The 19,696-nt window shown below is 43.1% G+C and overlaps 1 protein-coding gene across 2 annotated transcripts in view; it reads left to right on the forward strand.

Moving 5' to 3' along the window:
• Positions 1 to 19,696, forward strand: part of LOC137412890 (calcineurin-binding protein cabin-1) — a 180,766-nt gene that overhangs the window by 134,181 nt on the left and 26,889 nt on the right. For both annotated transcript variants that reach the window (XM_068098225.2, XM_068098230.2), the window contains 4 exons: positions 977 to 1,198; positions 1,458 to 1,529; positions 2,694 to 2,853; positions 9,618 to 11,003. In XM_068098225.2, the coding sequence (XP_067954326.2) occupies positions 977 to 1,198; positions 1,458 to 1,529; positions 2,694 to 2,853; positions 9,618 to 11,003 (1,840 nt within the window). The remainder of the gene's footprint in view (positions 1 to 976; positions 1,199 to 1,457; positions 1,530 to 2,693; positions 2,854 to 9,617; positions 11,004 to 19,696) is intronic.

The following is a 19,696-nucleotide window of genomic DNA, read 5'->3' on the forward strand; positions in this document are numbered from 1 at the left end:
CCTATGGGAGGGATGATGTCCTCCCACGCAGAATGTGCTCACTCAGGTTGGGGGACCTCACTCTAAGTTGACAGTTTTGGAAAATAATATTTGTGAAGAAGAAGAGGAATAGATCTTAAGAAGAAGAAGAACATGTGGGTACTCATGGAGAAATAAAGAAAGTGAAGCATTTTAAAATGCTTTTAAAGAAAGAAGTAAGAAGCATTTACATTTCAATGAAGATTCAGTTTCGAGATATTGAGAAAAGGGAGAAATGAAGAATGGAATTTCAGGAAGTACATGCAAAAGGAAATTCTAGTTGAATGAGATTTTTGTGGAGTGAAAAATATATATATATATTTTTTTATTTCCCCACACCGAAAATCCTCAAGCCGTATGGGAGATCTATGTGTATTTGTAAGTTGTGTGCTGGCAAATGAGCTGCCTTGTATTGTCTCGATTCCTGGCAGGATGTAGTGCCAGTAAATGGAGCTGCTTTTCAAGTCGCATCATTCTAAAATTGGAACAAAACCTGCTGCCCTATCTGCATTTAGGTTATGCATGTTAAAGATGCCAAAGTTTATATTTTTTATAAGAGAGAGTCATTTGTATTACTACTCTTGCTAAATTCTGCATTTCAGTAAATACATCCAAATCGCTGTTTTAAGTTGCGCTACCTGCACAGGAAGTGCTGGGTTTGAATGTGGCACAAGCTTTATTGACCAAATGGCCTTCTGTGCCTAACATTCCTTTTGCCCACTTGTAATAGACATACCAAATTTCAAGTCATTGAATATATACCTTGGTTTGTTGTCCAACTTGATGATAAGTTAAGTAAGAGGTTGTTTTCTGACACTGTTGGGATGATCTCTCCCCGGCAATGCCACGTTGGAGGTGGAGGGTGAGATATTTTTTTTTCTCCTACTTTCTCCAACTGTTATTTGGTCTTTTGTCATATTGTTGCCACTACCTTCCTTGCTTGTCTGCAACTTGTTAGGATCGGGAACATGCGAACAATAAAGATGTGGTGGCACCGAAACCTCCAGCCACTGTAGTTTCAGAAGGACCATGTGTTGCTGCAAGTTCAAGGATGGAAGGAGGTGCTCAAGGCCTATTAGTTGAAGCTTTTCGAGCTTGGCAGCAAGGCCAGAGAATGGCAGGAACACATGATTTGGTGCGGTTGGAAAAGATCATGGTGGCTTCATTGGGTCTTCTTGGGGTGAGGGTAATTTTTGTCCTTTGTTTTGAATGTCTTTTTAAATCTCGCAATCAGTCATATTGTTTCTGAAACATTTCTCCATTTATCGTGCAATTAATTTGTCTTTACCTCATTGCTCAACCTCGTACAATTTGTTACATATTGATTTTTTTTCCCCCCTTTTTTACATTGCATTTTTTCCTCTAATCATTCATAATTCCAACATGAATTTATTTGTTGTTTGTTGAATGAATCTCATTAATATTATCTTCTCTGCCAGGAGCAAGAAACCAGTGTGGAACATGCCATTAGGTTTTGCCAACAACTACTTGCTGCTCCTACTCAACGTCAAGTAAAAATGGTCACATTCTTCACCAATTTTTATTTGGAATATTGCAGTTTATATTTTGCCAGGAAAACGAGGCGATTCTAAATGTTAGAAGAGAGGAAGTTTGGCTTTAGCTGATTGAAAAGAAAGAAATAAAATGATCAAAATTACTTTCCCATTTATACCAGCAGCCATTTATTTTCCTTCATTCACCAACATGTGAAGGAATGATTGTTATCTTCAACTCGTTTTCTAACAAGTGAAATGTCATCTCCCATCTATACTTGTCATGATCTCTTCTACCCCAAATTACCTAATTTCCCAGTGCTCCCCTTTTCCATTTAATTAGAATTCCCCCCCGCTCCCACGCCTTTTTTCATTTGGTAATTTGTCGGTTGTTATATGCTCCTTTTCTGTTTCATCCTCGCATTCCCCTTCATCTTCTTGCTGGAACAGAAAGTTTCAGCTCATATTTCAGCAATGTGCGACCTGAGTTGTTTGCAAAAGTCCCAATGAAATTTGAATTTCTTGCAACGTGACCGAGTCAGGTCCTAAAGGACTCAAACCTGGCCATGCTGGACCTGATGCTCTGTTAGATGCCTGGGTATAATGGCGAATCTGGCTCGAGCATGCTGGTTCTCACACCCGTGGTTACTGTTATTAATTTGATTTCCTCGTCAATAATTTGGCACACCACAAATAAAGGGGATGACGCCTATTCAACCTGGCATGCGTGCACGCAAGCACATACATGAACACACACGTACAAAAGTTTTAATAAATTCCAATATAGACAAATAGTCTATGTAACAAATCAAACTGTGTTAATGACTGTGTTTTTGTGTGTATTAGTGTGTTTGTTTAAAAAGAAAATGGTCTGTTGGGGTGGAGGGAAGGGCGAGTTTTCCCCAGGCCATTATTGCACATTGGTGCTCTTTCCTCAAAGCTGAAGCTTCGCTAAAACACGTTTTGTATCCTGTCAAATAATTTTGTTATCGAAAGAACCCTCTAGCTTCGTTTGCCAAGTGCCTTTAAAATGCCTACCAAATTTGGGTGATATCAACTTTTATAGAAGGTTAAAAAACAGCATTGCCTCAGTGGGAAGTTGACATATTAGTCATAAATATTTTCCAAGGCTGTATTAATATAGTACTTTTTAACCTTCTTTAAAATTTGCTTTTATGCCAGCCAATTTCTGATGCCCCAAAGCGTGAGACTTCAGCTACTACACCTCCTTTTGCATCAAGAATTGTCCCACAAATAGCTCACGCTTCATCAGCCCAAGCGTCCAGTGGTCCTTTACTTCTGGCATCTGATGGGGCCACAAAACCACCAAGAAGCCCTACAGGTTTGTTACCAATAAGGATTTCCAATGTTTGTAGATGCGAGGCTTTGGGGCACTCTGACAAGTTGCTGATTGATGATCTTGTTGTCAGTTCTAAGTGAAATGCGCTGCTGAGCAACTTGTATATTTAACGAAGTGTTTCTATTTTTCTTGTTAGTATTGAATGTCTTTAATCCCTTTGAAGTTATAAATATCATGCTTGGCTCAACTTTCATATTTAAAAACTTTATTTTCATGACTTAAGAGTTTATATATCTGTAGCTTGAGCATGTTTGATGTTGAGGAGTGCTTTGCAGTAGTTCTGCAGCTGAGGAAGGTAAGTAATATGTTGCGTATGTGTGTGAATTGTATGATAAAGGTGCGAACAGAGACTATTGTTATATCATGTGTTTTTCGTTAGCTTTGAGGGACAGGTATCCCCTGCTTAATGAAGGAGTCACATGTCTCGATACCCTCTTGTATAGTGAACCTTCGTTATGCAGGAGCTCATTTTCCATAATGTATTTTGGGAAAATTACACTTCGTTTCCCAACTCGAATTTTTCAGTCAACTAGCAAATCCATATGCTTGGTATAACGATGGTTTTAGTTGCAAGTGACATTTTAATATTATTATTATTTACCTAAAAATAAAGACAGTAACACAGTAATAAAGTTAATTTAGTTGTAACACTTACCAAAACAACTTAAGTCAAAATTTTGCTCCTCTAGCCAAACATTTAGGACTTTCTTCATCATCTCTTCCATTATGGCATCTCACCCACACATAATGTGACAGCAGCTGACCACCAAAACTGCCATTTTTTGCCATCATCTTAAGGGGGCATTATACCATTGAAGGCAAAAAAAAAACATTTTTTTTACAAATATACAAATGCATCAATTAAAATGTTTGTTTCCTAGTATTGTATATACTAGGGCATGCCCGTACTATATATATATCTAAAATTATATCCCCCCCCTCTATTTACATGAAATGGTTTGGTCCATTCGCAAAGCCAAAGCGAACGGCTTGCGAGTACGGTGACAATCCCCCCCCTCTATTTACATGAAATGGTTTGGTCCAAAGCGAACGGCTTGCGAGTACGGTGACAACCCCCCCCCTCTATTTACATGAAATGGTTTGGTCCAAAGCGAACGGCTTGCGGAGTTTGGTAAAGAAATCGCCATAGCTCGGTAACTACTTCTCCGATTAATATGAAACCTTGAAAAGGCACATCCTCGGGTCCCCAGCAATATACCTGGCAAGTTTCAAGTATATCGGACCCGTGGTTGTCGAGAAACAGCGGTCACAGACAAACACACAGACACACAGACATACACACAGACACACAGACATACACACAGACACACACACACAGAGATTACTGGAATTATAGATAGATGTACCAAGTTTGAACGTAAATGGACTTGTCATAGAGAAGATATAAGCTGTAAAGTGGTAATTCATCATTTGTATGCATCTGGTTACCATGGTAACCATGCATAATATAATGCTATGTAATGTATACCAATGTAATGTTCATATATCAAGCAACATGTACATATATAGTTTTGCATATTTTCAATCAAGACATTTTATCAAAAAGTGCATTACTGTGATTCAGTGTTGTTTTTACTGTGTTCAGTGTAATGGGGAGCTTATATCTTCTCTATGACGAGTCCATTTACGTTCAAACTTGGTACATATATACAATACTAGGAAACAAACATTTTAATTGATGCATTTGTATATTTGTAAAAAAATGTTTTTTTTTTGCCTTCAATGGTATAATGCCCCCTTAAGCGATTTTTTTGGTCTTTGCTATGGTGGTGATCGACTCGGCCATACTATATGCATGGGCATGTCTTCTAACCCTTCCTTCCTCTTCACAATATCAATTTTCATCTCAAGTGTAATTGCCTTCCGTTCTTTAGCTGGGTTTAATGGCGAAGACGATGATGAGCTTTGGTTTGGATGCCATTGAAGTTAGGATGGGTTGCATATTTGTAGATAATGCGATAAAATTCGCACTTTTACTCAACGTACTAACAAGAACAACAGCTGATAAAGAGAGAGGGAGAGCGGGAGGGAAAGGGAGGAAGAGAGAGGGAGGTAGGGGGAAGTGGAGGGAGGGAGGGAGAGGAAGAGAGTGTTTTTCAGGGGGACAAACGAACTGTCTTGCCTGGAGACGCTTGGTGCGGGGAGCTAACTGTGTTGTGGAAGACGGCTCCTTCTTTGTAGCAAGTTTAGACCTTCATTAAGCGATGAATATCCCGAAATGAAACCATTCGTTGTTGCTAAACTTCACTATTCAAACGGTCATAAAGTGGGGGTTTACCTCTACAATTGCATGTAAAATCAAACAAGCATTTTACAAGATGCTTTTGACTTCCTTAGATTTTTGATGAAATTTGGATACTTGCTCTTGTAGATTTCCAGATCTGAGGGTGAAAGAACAGCTTGCATCCACCACTTAATACATGCTTTTGATCTCGTTTTGGCCCTGATTGACATATATTATTTTGGTGTTAAATTGAAGCTGAGAAGCATCCCGATCCATTGATGTGCATTTCATTGAATTTGGCCGAACCTCTTTTCTGGTCACCTTTCCTGACTTTGAGACAAGTTCACACAGATGTCATCTTGTATTTTGACCAAACTTTCCCAGTTAGCAAGGCCATATTATCTACTGCTCTTGCAAAAAGTCAGTGGACCCACACAAAGTAGATGGACTATTCCTGCCATATATCACACATTTTTTGTGATAAAATCATTCCAGAAAGAGCTACTGTTGTTCCTGTTTGATGCAAACACTTGAAAGAGCATGATGCAATCACTTGTGCAGAACATTACAGAAGCCTGGTCCATAGATTTTATGTATAATTGTACAGTGCTCCTTTCCTATTCCATCTCCAGACGCTGCATGATGTCATCGCCAGGCACCGAAGGGGGGCCGGTGATCACTTGCGCTGAAAGGGAGTACTCAGTTTCACTCCGGTTTCTTGTTGTACATCGTTCTTTTCATATTCCATCTCCAGGCTCTGCATGACGTCATCGCCGGACACTGAAGGGGGCCCGGCGATGACGCACGCTGAAAGGGAGTACTCAGTTTCACTCCGGTTTCTTTCTTGTTTTCTTTCTTTCCTGTTTCTCCGGGCGATATCTCAGCTGAGCGAGGAAGCTGAAATATTGGCACAATAGTGAGCAAGTACTTTGGCAAAAAGTTTTTTGTTTTTTGATTAACCAATTAATTAATTAATTATTATCGATTAATTAAGTACTTATTTATTTCCGTTCTCTTCTGGGCATTATCTCAGGCACCTTTTGAGCGAGGAAGCTGATATTTGGACATGACAGTGACCAAGTGATGTGGCTATAAAGGCTATTTTTGATTTATTGATTCATCAATTAATCGATTAATTATTTATTGATTAGTTAAGTAATCAGTTAATTATTTGATTTTTTTCGTTTAATGACTTATTTCGTTAATTTTCAAAAAGTTACAGCTTCAGGTGAAACACTGGTGGTGGAGGTATGCTATCAGCCAATTGATTAAGAAATTATTTTACGATCATTATTTATTGATTTTAATTGTGCAGTCAATCAATTACTGAACACCTCTCCCTCCCAATACCGTCTCTATGTGCTGCTTGGCGGTATCGCCAGGTGCCTGAGGCGCCCCGGCAATGCCACGTTGGAGGATGTTATTTATTTATTTGGCCTGGGGGCGGTGTCCTTTGTGTCTGCATTTATTTGATTTCATTCTATCTTTCTTTCTTTCTTTCTTGTTTGTCCGGGCAATATCTCAGCCATCCTTTGAGCTAGGAAGCTGAAGTTTTGGCACAATAGTGAGCAAGTGCTTTGGCAAAAGTGGTATTTTTTTTTGATTAACCAATTGATTGATTAGTTACTTAATTATTATTGATGAATGAAGTACTTATTTTCTTTCTCATCTGGGCAATATCTCAGGCACCCTTTGAGAGAGGAAGCTGATATTTAGACACGACGATGACCAAGTGATGTGGCTATGAAGGATATTTTTGATTTATTGATTAATCAATGAGTTGATTAATTATTTAATTATTCGATTTATGACGTAATTAATTTTTTGAAAGTTACATATTCGGGTGAAACGGTGGTGGCTTAGGTATTCTATTAGCCAATTGATTAATTATTTAATTCTGTTATGATTATTATTTATTTATTTTCATTATCAATCATTTATTTATTTTCTTTCTCATCTAGGCAACATCTCAGGCACCGATTGAGCGAGGAAGCTGATATTTGGACTTGACAGTGACCAAGTGATGTGGCTATAAAGGCTATTTTTGATTTATTGATTAATCTATTAATTAATTATTTATTGATTAGTCAATTAATCAGTTAATTATTTGATGTTTTCGTTTAATGACTTATTTCATTAATTTTCAAAAAGTTACAGCCAAGGATGAAACACTGGTGGTGGAGGTATACTATCGGCCAATTGATTGAGAAATTATTTTACGATCATTGTTTATTGATTTTAATTATGCAATCAATCAATTACTGCACACCTCTCCCTCCCAATACCATCTCTATGTGCTGCATGGCGGTATAGCTGGGTGCCTGAGGCGCCCCGGCAATGCCACGTTGGAGGAAGTTATTTATTTATTTGGCCTGGGGGTGGTGTCCTTTGAATGTATCTGCACTTATTTGTTTTCTTTTTCTTTCTTTCTTTCTTGTTTGTCCGGGCGATATCTCAGCCATCCTTTGAGCTAGGAAGCTTAAATTTTGGCACAATAGTGCACAATAGTGAGCATGTGCTTTGGCAAAAATGGTATTTTTGTTTTTTGATTAATTAATCAATCGATTGATTAGTTACTTAATTATTATTGATTAATTAAGTACTCATTTCCTTTCTCATCTGGGCAATATCTTAGGTACCCTTTGAGAGAGGAAGCTGATATTTGGACACAACGTTGATCAAGTGATGTGGCTATAAAGGATATTTTTGATTTATTGATTAATCGATTAATCGATTAATTATTTAATTTTTCGATTAATTAAGTAATTAATTTTTTTTAAGTTACAGATTCAGACGAAAGGGTGGTGGTTTAGGTATTCTATTAGCCAATTGATTAATTATTGAATTATGCGATGATTATTATTTATTTATTTTCTTTCTCATCTGGCCAATATCTCAGGCACCTTTTGAGCTAGGAAGCTGATATTTGGACACGTCTGTGACCAAGTGATGTGGCTATAAAGGCTATTGTTGATTTATTGATTAATCAATTAATCGATTAATTATTTATTGATTAATCAATTTTTTTTTTTTTTACAGTTTCAGATGAAACACTGGTGGTTGACGTATGTTATTAGCCAATTGATTAAGAAATTATTTTAGAATTATCATTTGTTGATTTTAATTATGCAATTAATCAATCAATTATTGTAAACCTCTCCCTCCCAATACCGTATCTACGTGCTACACTGGAGGATGTTATTTATTTATTTGGCATAAGTGCCGTGTACTTTGAATGCATCTGAGAACTTGTTACCCTCGCCAGAGGAGAGGGTATTGCATTTGAGACTGTTTGTCTGTCTGTTTCTTTGTTTGCCTGCTTCCTGTCTGTCTGTTTGTTTGCTTGTCTGTCTGTCCGCACAGAATAAATGTGATTTTCTCTGCAACCGTTGGTCCGATTGACAGGAAATTTACACCATAGGTGCACCTCCTCATGTAGAATTTTTAATGGTAATTATGACGTCATAGGTCACGTGGTATGCGTGCCATCTTGGAAAAACTGAAAAACTTTGCACCTCTATATCTCTGAAAGCGCTGCATAGAAAAAATTGACATGGTTCATTGTAAATAACTCTCCACGGAGGATAACATATGTTAATGAAGATGTCATAGCCCTAAAAACCACTAAAACACGTTCTGGCGAGGGTCTCCAATCTCTGATTGCCCTTTCTTGTTTACAATTGTTTTGGTGACAGCTTCTAATTGTCTACAAGGTCTTCATCCAAAGTGCAATGCAATATTGCTCTCTCCTGTGTGTGCTGGGGCTGCTGCTTCCCACAACTCATCTCCCCCTCCTGCCTCCCCTTCATTCCCTTAATGCTATGGAACCAGAAGTATTTTTGCCATTGGAATCTTTCAGCAGGATGCTGAGTGTTCGGGTGGCCTTATTGCAAGAAGATTTGTGGCCTTTCCATCTTTTTCCAGCTTTATTCCAGACTTGGTCCTCCCACTCCCTTACTTCTTCCAACCCTTGCCCCCACATGTCTCACAAATTATACCAAAAGCACTTACTTTGTTAACTTCCTCAAGTTGAAGCTTTAACACTCACCTACATTCTTTCATCCATCCTCCCCCCTCTTCTCTGACCCATGGAACTGTATTCCCAAGTTTTTTGTCTTGTAGTTTTCCTTCAATACCGTAAAGTCTGATATTCATTGCCACCTCATCATCTCTCTCACGTATGTGCGTACTTGCCTACTTGCTTCCTATTGCCTCACTTTGTCTGTTGACACTTTGCTCTATGTAGCTCTGCTCGTCCATGAGCCTCAACACCTGTGTGGGGAAAAATATGTAGATCAATGAGGGAGCTGTTGGGACAAATAATATCATACATAAATGTAACACAACATAACTCGTACAGGAACAATTTTTTTCTATTGCAATGTCGTTGATACGATTGAATTGAATCAATTAATTAAATGTAATCAGTTCAATTGAAGTGACAGAAGTGTGTAATCTGTATAAATTATCATTTTCCCCACCTGTTTTCTGTTTTACTTAGCCTGGAACAAGGGAGCACAAGGGAGCACAGGTGGTACGGGAGACTGTCATTCACAGTCACCACATTGGACACTTCCACGTGGACCGGTGGAGGCAGCGTTACCACACAGACCAGTGGATACCCCATTTCCACGCAGACCAGTGGAGACACCTTTTTCACGCAGACCAGTGGAGACGGCCTTTCCACGCAGACCATTAGAAATGCCCTTTCCACGCAGAGTGATGGAGCCACATTTTTCCAGAAAATCTGTGGATTCACAGTTTCCACGAAGACCATTGGAGCCATCATTTCCAAGAAGATGTGTGGAACCACCATTTCCTAAGAGACAAATGGAACCTCCTTTTTCCAGATCTGTGGAGACTCCATTTCCCAGGAGACAATTACAAGTACCATTTTCAAAAAGACCAGGTGAAACACAGTTTCCGCGCCGACCAGTTGAGGTACAATTTATACGGAGGCCTGTGGCTCCATCTTTTTTGCAACGAGTGGCAGAGGTTCCATTTCCACGGAGACCCATTGAATCTTCTTTTCCACGGAGACCTGTTGAAACTGCTTTTCCACGGAAACTTGGTGAAACTGCTTTTCCATTGAAACTTAGTGAAACTGCTTTTCCACGGAAACCTGGTGAAACTGCTTTTCCAGGGAAACTTGTTGAAACTGCTTTTCCACGGAAAACTGTTGAAACTGCTTTTCCACGGAAACCTGTTGAAACTGCTTTTCCACGGAAACCTGTTGAAACTGCTTTTCCACGGAAACCTGTTGAAACTGCTTTTCCACGGAAACCTGTTGAAACTGCTTTTCCACGGAAACCTGTTGAAACTGCTTTTCCACGGAAACCTGTTGAAACTGCTTCTCCACGGAAACCTGTTGAAACTGCTTTTCCACGGAAACCTGTTGAAACTGCTTTTCCACGGAAACCTGTTGAAACTGCTTTTCCACGGAAACCTGTTGAAACTGCTTTTCCACGGAAACCTGTTGAAACTGCTTTTCCACGGAAACCTGTTGAAACTGCTTTTCCACGGAAACCTGTTGAAACTGCTTTTCCACGGAAACCTGTTGAAACTGCTTTTCCACGGAAACCTGTTGAAACTGCTTTTCCACGGAAACCTGTTGAAACTGCTTTTCCACTGAAACCTGTTGAAACTGCTTTTCCACTAAAACCTGTTGAAACTGCTTTTCCACGGAAACCTGTTGAAACTGCTTTTCCACGGAAACCTGTTGAAACTGCTTTTCCACGGAAACCTGTTGACACTGCTTTTCCACGGAAACCTGGTGAAACTTCTTTTCCATGCAGACCTGGTCAAACTTCCTTTCCACAGAGATCAGTAGAGATGCCTTCTCCACGGTTTTCGGTACCAAGCCAGTCTATCACCATTCAATCAAAAGGTCTGTCACTTGTTGTTTAAATATGAATATGTTCCTCCAGATCACCAACCTTCCTCCCCTTTTATTTCGGCAGAAAGAATATTTTTCATGAAATGATTGCTGAGTTATTTAATGACTGATGTTCATGGATTCCACCATATGTATAACAAGTTGGGTCACCCAATCCAGATCGGGTTACTTGGACTTTAGTTCAAGTCACTCCACAGAGGTTGATTGGGCCTTATGATAGTTACATTGGCATTGCTATTGCTATTGGCTGCTATTGGCATTGCACGTGGTACATGTTTGGGAGCCTCAGTTGTGCACTTTTCTGTCTATGCTATCGCCGATGACTGGCCAATAACCGATGAAACTTGTCCGGCTGCTAATGGGGGCGTGTAGCATTGAGATTCTCATGTATGTGCTACTTTGTGAATGTCTCCAACAGTATACGGCAGTCCCCGGGTTACGAACGAGTTCCGTTTTTAAGTCTGTCTGTAAGTTGAATTTGTATGTAAGTCGGAACAGTTACGTACGGTTCACATCTAGCGTCAATTCATGATGCGTTACCACCAAACAATAACGTTAGCCTATCCTTGGATGCCTTATGCCCTGGAGCAGTTTTTTCTTCTTTTGAAATGTATGTCTTTTCAGGCATTTTTTTCCCAAAATAAGCCAGTCTCGTCTACATTAAATATTTGCTCAGGCACATAACATCCCTCCTCAATAATATTTTTCAACATTTCAGGAAACTCTCGCAGCACTTACATCAGCACTCGCTGCTTCACCTTGCACTTTAATATTGTGTAAATTTACCCTCCCTTTGAAACGGTTGAACCAACCACGACTCACAACAAATTATTCATCACAAGCACCATTACTTGCTGCGTGTGCAGCTTTTAAATCACTGAAAAGGCTTCGAGCCTTTTCTTGCACTAAGCCAAGGCTAATAGGAATATTACGCTGATTTTGATCCTCCAACCAAATTACCAATAGCCTTTCCATTTCGATAATTAAACCACTGCGTTGCTTAGTGATAATTGTCGCTTTCATCGGGACAGCCTTTTACATGCTCCATTACTCTCCCCTTGTCCTTTATAATTGTCCCGATCGTTGACCGACTGTAGCCTAACGCTTTTCCAATGTTTGTTGGCGTTTCACCTCTCTCCGATCGCTTTATTATTTCCACTTTCGTTTCAATCGTGATCGTTTTCCTTTTCTTCGATGCATCACCATCACTTGCATCAGATTTATGCTTTGGAGCCATGATTACGAGGGTAAACACACGAAAAATTTAAGTCAAAACACAACACACACAACATTGTTTACGCGATCCGACTTAAAATGGCGACGACGGCGTGGCGTTGTTCTCCCTCAGGCCGACGAACCGCTGAAAACGCGCAGTGTTTTTAGCGTCGTGCAAAGTAGTCCGCCTGTTCGTTAGTACGAACCATTGTATGTAACTCTATTTTTTAAATAATAGGCTTTACGGAGGTCGGTACGTAAGTACGGGCGTTCGTAAGTCGGGCGTTCGTAACCCGGGGACTGCCTGTATATATATATATGTATATATGTATATGTGTGTGTATATGTGTGTATATATGTGTGTGTGTGTGTGTGTGTGTATATATTGTGGTTTTGAGAACCCACACAGGTAACATCTTTAAAGGTTAAAGGTTGCACCCCATAGTTAGGCTACATGCAACACGTAGGTCACCTTAGAACGTTAGTTATTTCTTAGTATATGTGAGATAAGGCCATTTCCAATAGTTATCATCTGCGTTGTATAAAACAAATAAGAGTAGGCCCCATTCATTCTGCAGCCCTCCCTCCAATCGACTCCATTGCACACCATCCAGTCTGCACCCCATTGCCCCTCGCATTAGGATGCTCGCAGTTGTTGCACCTTGCTTGCCAGTAGCGTTCGCTGCCCTTGGGCTTTCGCTAGAACCAGCCCAAATCCCACGAGGTAAGGCCCGAAAAGGGGGCGGAGCCTGAGGTCTGGGGTATGGCCACATCAAGCAGCCATCAAGGGCGGAGCCGGTAAGACCACAACAGCCAATCAGGGCTGAGGCGACATCGCCTGATAGGGTGTGGCTAGAGGTTCGAGAGGGTTGGCTGAAGCGACGCTATATAACCACGAGCGCAAAGCCCTCTGAAGGACTGAACAGCACTCGATATATGAGAAGGACTTATGTGGTTTATGAGGACTCGCGTGCATACGGCAGTGGCAAAGGACTTGAGGACTTGGTTTGGAGCGCATTGCATTGTTGGTTACAAGGACTCGCTGGGGAAAGCGCCATTGTGAACTATTGGGAGAGACGTGCTATCCTGATCGATTGCAAGGGCTCGGTGGGAATTTGGCTGTGGGCTTACGGGCAGAGCATATCAAGCGCCGGTCCTTCTATTACATACGCGGCCGTGAGCCACAACGTAACCGTTAGCCAGCCTACCTTTCCCCGATGTAATTGTCCGATCCGCGCCACCGACACGCGAAGATCTAGCCTGCCGTCTACCATAACCTCCACGGTACGAGTCGGGGACTGGAGCGAGCTGTGAACGAGATCCTTGGGACCATCGCCTGACCATCTACAAACCCTGTGTGAGTGAGTCTGAGAGTGTGACTGAGTGTGAACGGTCTAGTGTCCAGTGGATAAGTATAAGACTGTATAAGGCTGCCCTGTATATCTGCTTCTTCCTCTTCACTGCACATTTTTGCTGCTTCTTCCTCTTCTTTGTACAAAGTGTGTAATAAATTCCTTGTTCTTCCTGTTTTCCTCTTAATTCGACCGTCTTCATGATTTCTCCATTGGGTAAGCGTGGCACGATTAGGAACCGCTCCAATCGGGTTAGTTCCCGTTAACGGCCCGAATCGTGGCTCGCTTTCGCTCGGCGTGTCCACTGAAACCGTGGTTCGGGTGGGGTTATTTCCTTGCCTCCCGGAAGGCGCTGGTACTTAGGTAATAGGACCAATTCGACCTACCACCCTATTCAGCGCTGACCGGAAGGAACGTAATAGCCCCGGATCGTGTCGGCTAGTAAAAAGACAAGGGGATTAATCCCCGCTTGGTAATGGGAACGCCAACGTTTGGAGATCCACAACAATTGGTAGTCAGGAGTGGGTATTTGGAACCTGGGACTAAATTTTTTTTAGACCAAATTTTGGACACCAATTTTGCATATTGGCCGCAACAATTGGTGTCGGGGAGTGGGATTTGACCCGAAGTGTGCCTAGCGCACTCAAAATTACGAGCGGCCGAAATTTTATTGAACATCTAAATTGAATCGTGCCATGGATAGCCAAGGCAGTCGGATGCCGGTGGGGGTAGAAGATGAGGAGGTAAAGGAATTGGAGTCAACCCAGGATCCCCGGGAAGAATTGGGACAATTGGCAATGGAGGAGAACATTAATGAGGGGCAGGTAGCAGGAGAGGAACAAAATGGCGGCGCCTCGCACATGGCGGCGAGGGCTGCGCCCGCTGCGCAAGTGGGGGTGGTCGACATGCAAGCCTTCATGGCGAAAATAAAACAAAGGAATGGCAGTATTGAAAAAATTGGAGAGCGATAGGAAAACCAAATTGGGGGATTGAAAAATGATATGGGAAATCAAATTGGGGGATTGAAAGACGGGTTAAGTAATTTGGAGAACAAAATGGGAGAGCAATTGGAAAACCAAATTGGGGAATTGAAAAATGATTTGGGAAATCGAATAAAAGAGTTGGGGAAAGACATTGATCGCATGTTGGGCGAAGAGGTCCCATTGGTACGCGACGGGGTAACGCGATTTGAGAAGCGCGTGGAAAGCGAGGTGGAGCAAAGCGCAGTTAAGTGGACCGGGGTAGAAATCGCGACACGGGGTGTGGAAAAGCCGACGACCGCCGAAGTAGAAGAGAAAATTTTATTAGCGCCGGCAGTCGTCGAGGAAAAAGAAAATGAAATAATTAAAGTTGAAATCGGGGTTGAGGAGACGGCAGAGATAGGAATTGAATGGGAGGGAAAAATGGAATGTACTCGGTCTGCATTCGCATTATGATGTCGTGCTGCCTAACCAAAATGGAAGTTTGCAGTTGGTGCAGGAGAGGAGGATCCCGAAGGTGAGTCAGGCTGTATATGGCGCGAAAGGATTTTTCGCGCGCTTGGGATCCCGGCGTCACCCGGGCGCTTGTGGAAGGTCCATGGTGAGGTGTACGAAAGTGAGTGGCGCGCGTGTGCGAATGGCGCCGAAGCGTGAGTGTGATACAGAGGGTGAAAGTGAGAGTGAGTGCGACACAGAGTGTGAGATTGATGAGGAGAGTGTGCGAGGATGCACACCGGAGCGTGTTGTAGAGCGTGTGCGGGGATGCACACCAGAGCGCGTGATTGGGTGTGCAGCAGGCCGGAGCGTGTTGTAGAGCGTGTGCGGGGATGCACACCAGAGCGCGTGATTGGGTGTGCAGCAGGAGTTTGCCCTCCCGTGGGTAGGTGTGCGCTGAGTGGGTGTATGCAGGAGTGCACACCCATGGTTGTTACAGAGGATGTAATGGAGTGCGCAAGTGGAATGAGTGTGCCAGGATGTGCGCGAGAGGTGTGTAACGGAGTGTGTGAGTGCGCCTGGGTGGTATGCACGGGAGAGTGCGGTAATGGAATGTGTGAAACGTATGGGAGGCACTGGAGCGCCGCATTTTGTGAGTATGGAAAGGGTCGCATGGTGTGAGAATGCGATTCGAGCATCGACGCAGACCGGGGCAGCATTTAGGCCGACGTATAGCCGACGCGAGCTTTCGGGGCGTGGTGCGCTTTGTGTGCTGCGGGAGCCGGCGGGGATCGTTGCCGCGGCGCTCTCGCAAGGAGCGCCATGCACGATTCGGGCCGGGCCCCGCCCTGTATGGGCGGTGCCGTGCCGTGGCGCAAGCGGCAAACGGCACGATTCCAGGTGAGGTAGGCCAGGTCGGACCTTCGTCCCCTGGCGGGCATGGTGCTCCGACCGGGGGAGGTTGGGTCATCGTGCCGGAGACCGAAAGGCTCCGCGCAGAGATAGTGCCTGGAACCTCGGTCCAAGTATGCCTCCTCCCCAGAATCGAAAATGTCGGACGGACCCAACCAACAGGAGACGGACCGCTCGTATGCATTGCTCGGCTTTTCGAAGCCGAGCTGTAAAGATGAATTACCGCACCGAGAGGCTCCAGTATAGTGGATGGATGAGAGTAGTGTTGGGAAATGGTACTCTGCGTGCAGGAATGGTAGCGTCACCATTCCTCTTTGGGGCAAAGGAGCAGTAGATTTATGGTGTTTGGCAGTGTAAACTAGCCGAGGGCGGGCTAGGATAATTGTTAGGGACTTGAAGTGACTTTAGGAGACTGAGATTTAAGTAGAGACATTTTGTACATGTCGAGGGGACGTAGTTAGATTAGAGGGATGATAATGACGAGGGATGTGCTTAGTGTAAAGGGAAGACGGGGAGCACGAGTTTTAGAGGGAAATAGTTAGATTAAATGATGCTGTGTCTATGAGCTTGAGGATGCGCTTTAGGTGCAAATGAGGAATTGATAATGAGAGTCTTTGTGGTAAGAGTGAGCAAATGAGGCATTGCTCGTGAATGATGTGTGTGTGTGAAAGTGTATGAATGGAGTATTGTGGACAAGTGTAAGTGTATTGAGTGATTGGCTTGCATGGGGTGCAAGTAAGAATACTGAGTGGTGTGGAATAAATGGTGTGGAGTAAGTGGTGTGTGGAATTAGTGGTGTGGAGTGCATGGTGCGAAAGAGTGGATGGGGGAAGATGGACCCCTTCACGCTTACCCGGGGAGGGTAGTTTAAAGTTAGGTAGAGGGAGTAGGTAAATTTGTTGGATATTGACATCTGTGGTGCGAGTAGTAGCAAGTTGTTGCTTTGAGGGGTGCATGAGTAAGTGGAATGGCTGGGCGTGTGAGCCTGTTGGTGAGTATGGTTAAATGGGCACTGCGCCACTGGTAGTCTGTTGGCCAGGTGAGGCTGCAGGTAGGCTCTAGGAGCCAGGTAGAGTTCAGTTAGAGTTCAGCGGGGCCCGAGGATCCGAGGAGAAGGGCCCGGGTAGCCCAATGCCAGGGAGGGCATTAGCGGGGTGAGAGAGCCAGGAGGACCTTCCCCAGGTTAGGGTAGTTGAGGAGCTAGGCAAGCTCGAGTGGTGACTCCAGTGGCGGAGGTGCGCAGGTAGGTAGATCTGCTGGTAGAGCCACACGACCCAGCCCCGAAATTGTGCGAGGGCACAGATGGAAAAATTTGGGGAGTGAGACCCCAAATTGGGAGAGCACCACAGGATGGTCAATGGGAATTGGTTTTGAGAACCACATAGTGTAAAGTTGCCAATTGGCAGGGCAAGACCCCGGGTAGTTTAAGAGTTAATGTCATTTAGAAGGATAGTTAGGATGAAGTCTCTTCGCACCATCCGCATCCACTCACCGAGGTGACAGGACTCCACACCAGGTTTTTGCAAATGTTTGGAATGAAAGACGCATCAGGACGTGGGTGAGACATTGTGTTTATTCCGTCCCTTCCTTCTTGGGAGGGATTGGGAACGAATTTGGCATAGAGGGGAGATATGGGAGACAAGACGGTAGCGACGAAATTGTAAATTGTGTAAATACGAGGAAGGGCAAGGGTAGAGTAGGCGACATGGGGGGTTACGTACGAGTAGGGACGAGCTTTCTCCGCTCGCTCGCCCGCGCCCCTCATATTGCATTGCCTTGCATGACTTGTACCCTTGCGCCCTTGCCCCCGCTAACCTCTGCTTTGTCTTCCTCCCCACCCATGGACCCATTACCTTTTGTTGAGGGGAGTGTGCTGGTGTCCTGAGCCGTGCGGCCGCACTCTTGCGCTGCATCCTGCTGCCTGCCGCCTGCACCAGTAAACCATATGGACCACACGTTCTGTGGCCTGGCACCTTTGCTGGGCAGACAATCGCTGCAAGCATTATCTTGCCCTGCGGACCACTGTGTGTTTAAGTGGCATCAATGCCATGCAGTCGGACCACCTAAGCTGGCCCTGCTGGCCAAAATAAAAAGCGGACATGGTTTGTGCACTTTTTATTAATTTCCTTTGGTGTCAGGGAAAGAAGACATTAAGTTTGACGATGGCACACCGAAGAATACGAAGCAAGAAGACGTCGCAGCCCAGCAGCCAGCCAAGCACAAGACATCACTGATAACACTGGGCTGCATTTGAAATATTTTTTTCAGAGGTCTAGGTTATCTCAACGTTTCTTATATGTTTTTTGCATGCTGAATTCAGAAATGTATGTAATTTCGCTCAATCAGGTCAAGTTTTTATGCTATCTCAATTTTAAGGAAAAAAATAATCAAAATTTTTGTTTTGTTAATTAGCATTTTTAAAATTCAAAATCAGACTTACATTGACAGAAAATGTACAAACTATACATATAATGACACACAAGTACACTTAATGTGGAAGAAAGTGCTTTCTCAATTACTTTCATTTAAATTTCAGAAAAATATAGATAAATCGTTGTTTCTGGCAACACCCAACTTCAGTCGCTCCAGCAGCTGCGTGGCTCAGTCTGGTGTCTCCTGTCCACTTAGGTGCACGTGAGCGGCAGTACGTCCTGCGTAGTGTCCTCCTTACTATAACATTACTGTGATTCACGATGAATCGAAAGTGCAAGAATGACCCAAACAAGTTCTGCTATATCTGTGGTAAATATATATATATATATATATATATATATATATATATATATATATATATATATATATATATATATATATATATATATATATACACACACACAGTGGAACCTTGACTTACGAGTTTAATTCGTTCTGTGACCGAGCTCGTAACTCAAATTGCTCGTTTCTCAAATCAAATTTCCCCATTAAAATGCATTGAAATGCTATTAATCCGTTCCAGCCCGCCAAAAACCACACCAATTTTTTTTTAAATATACAGTATATATAAAAATATCTCGCGCTTTATATTTCACCTGTATGCAGCATACAAGTTGGCAGGATGGCCTGGACTGGAGGTACGCACACTTGACTCTAAAGTCTAAACTGTCCAGCCTGGGTTTGAATCCCGACCCAGCTATAACCTGTCATGGGTGAATCACAGGCAGGGTGATTCATCAATGTGTGTACCGCTAAACTGGGCGCCCCTTTTGCGTCCCATTAGTTGTTGGATGTTAAGGATCTCACCGTGTTTTCCACAAAGAGAAGGAGAGCTATCGCCGGCACTCTGAACAAGTTGTGGCCTGGCATGCTCTTCTCCTCTGCCGTTATATACGTCCTCCTCGGCATCTTTTTCCAGAAGAGCCCTGTCTCGTCACAGTTGAAGATTTGCTGGGGGATGTATCGTTCGGCTTCTATCAGTTCGGCAAAAGTTATAATAAAATCTTCAGCTGCCTTCACATCCGCCTCACCAAGTCGACAACACGCACACCTCGCTCATGTTTTTCGACGATTGCGTGTTTTATATCCAAGCACATCATCCTCTTCTTCTTCTCAGTACCGTGTTTTCCACAAAGAGAAGGCGAGCTATCGCCGGCACTCTGAACAAGTTGTGGCCTGGCATGCTCTTCTCCTCTGCCGTTATATACGTCCTCCTCGGCATCTTTTTCCAGAAGAGCCCTGTCTCGTCACAGTTGAAGATTTGCTGGGGGATGTATCGTTCGGCTTCTATCAGTTCGGCAAAAGTTATAATAAAATCTTCAGCTGCCTTCACATCCGCCTCACCAAGTCGACAACA

Source organism: Myxine glutinosa, chromosome 1, assembly GCF_964187855.1.
Source record: "Myxine glutinosa chromosome 1, kmMyxGlut1.1, whole genome shotgun sequence".
Taxonomy (NCBI): Eukaryota; Metazoa; Chordata; class Myxini; order Myxiniformes; family Myxinidae; genus Myxine; species Myxine glutinosa.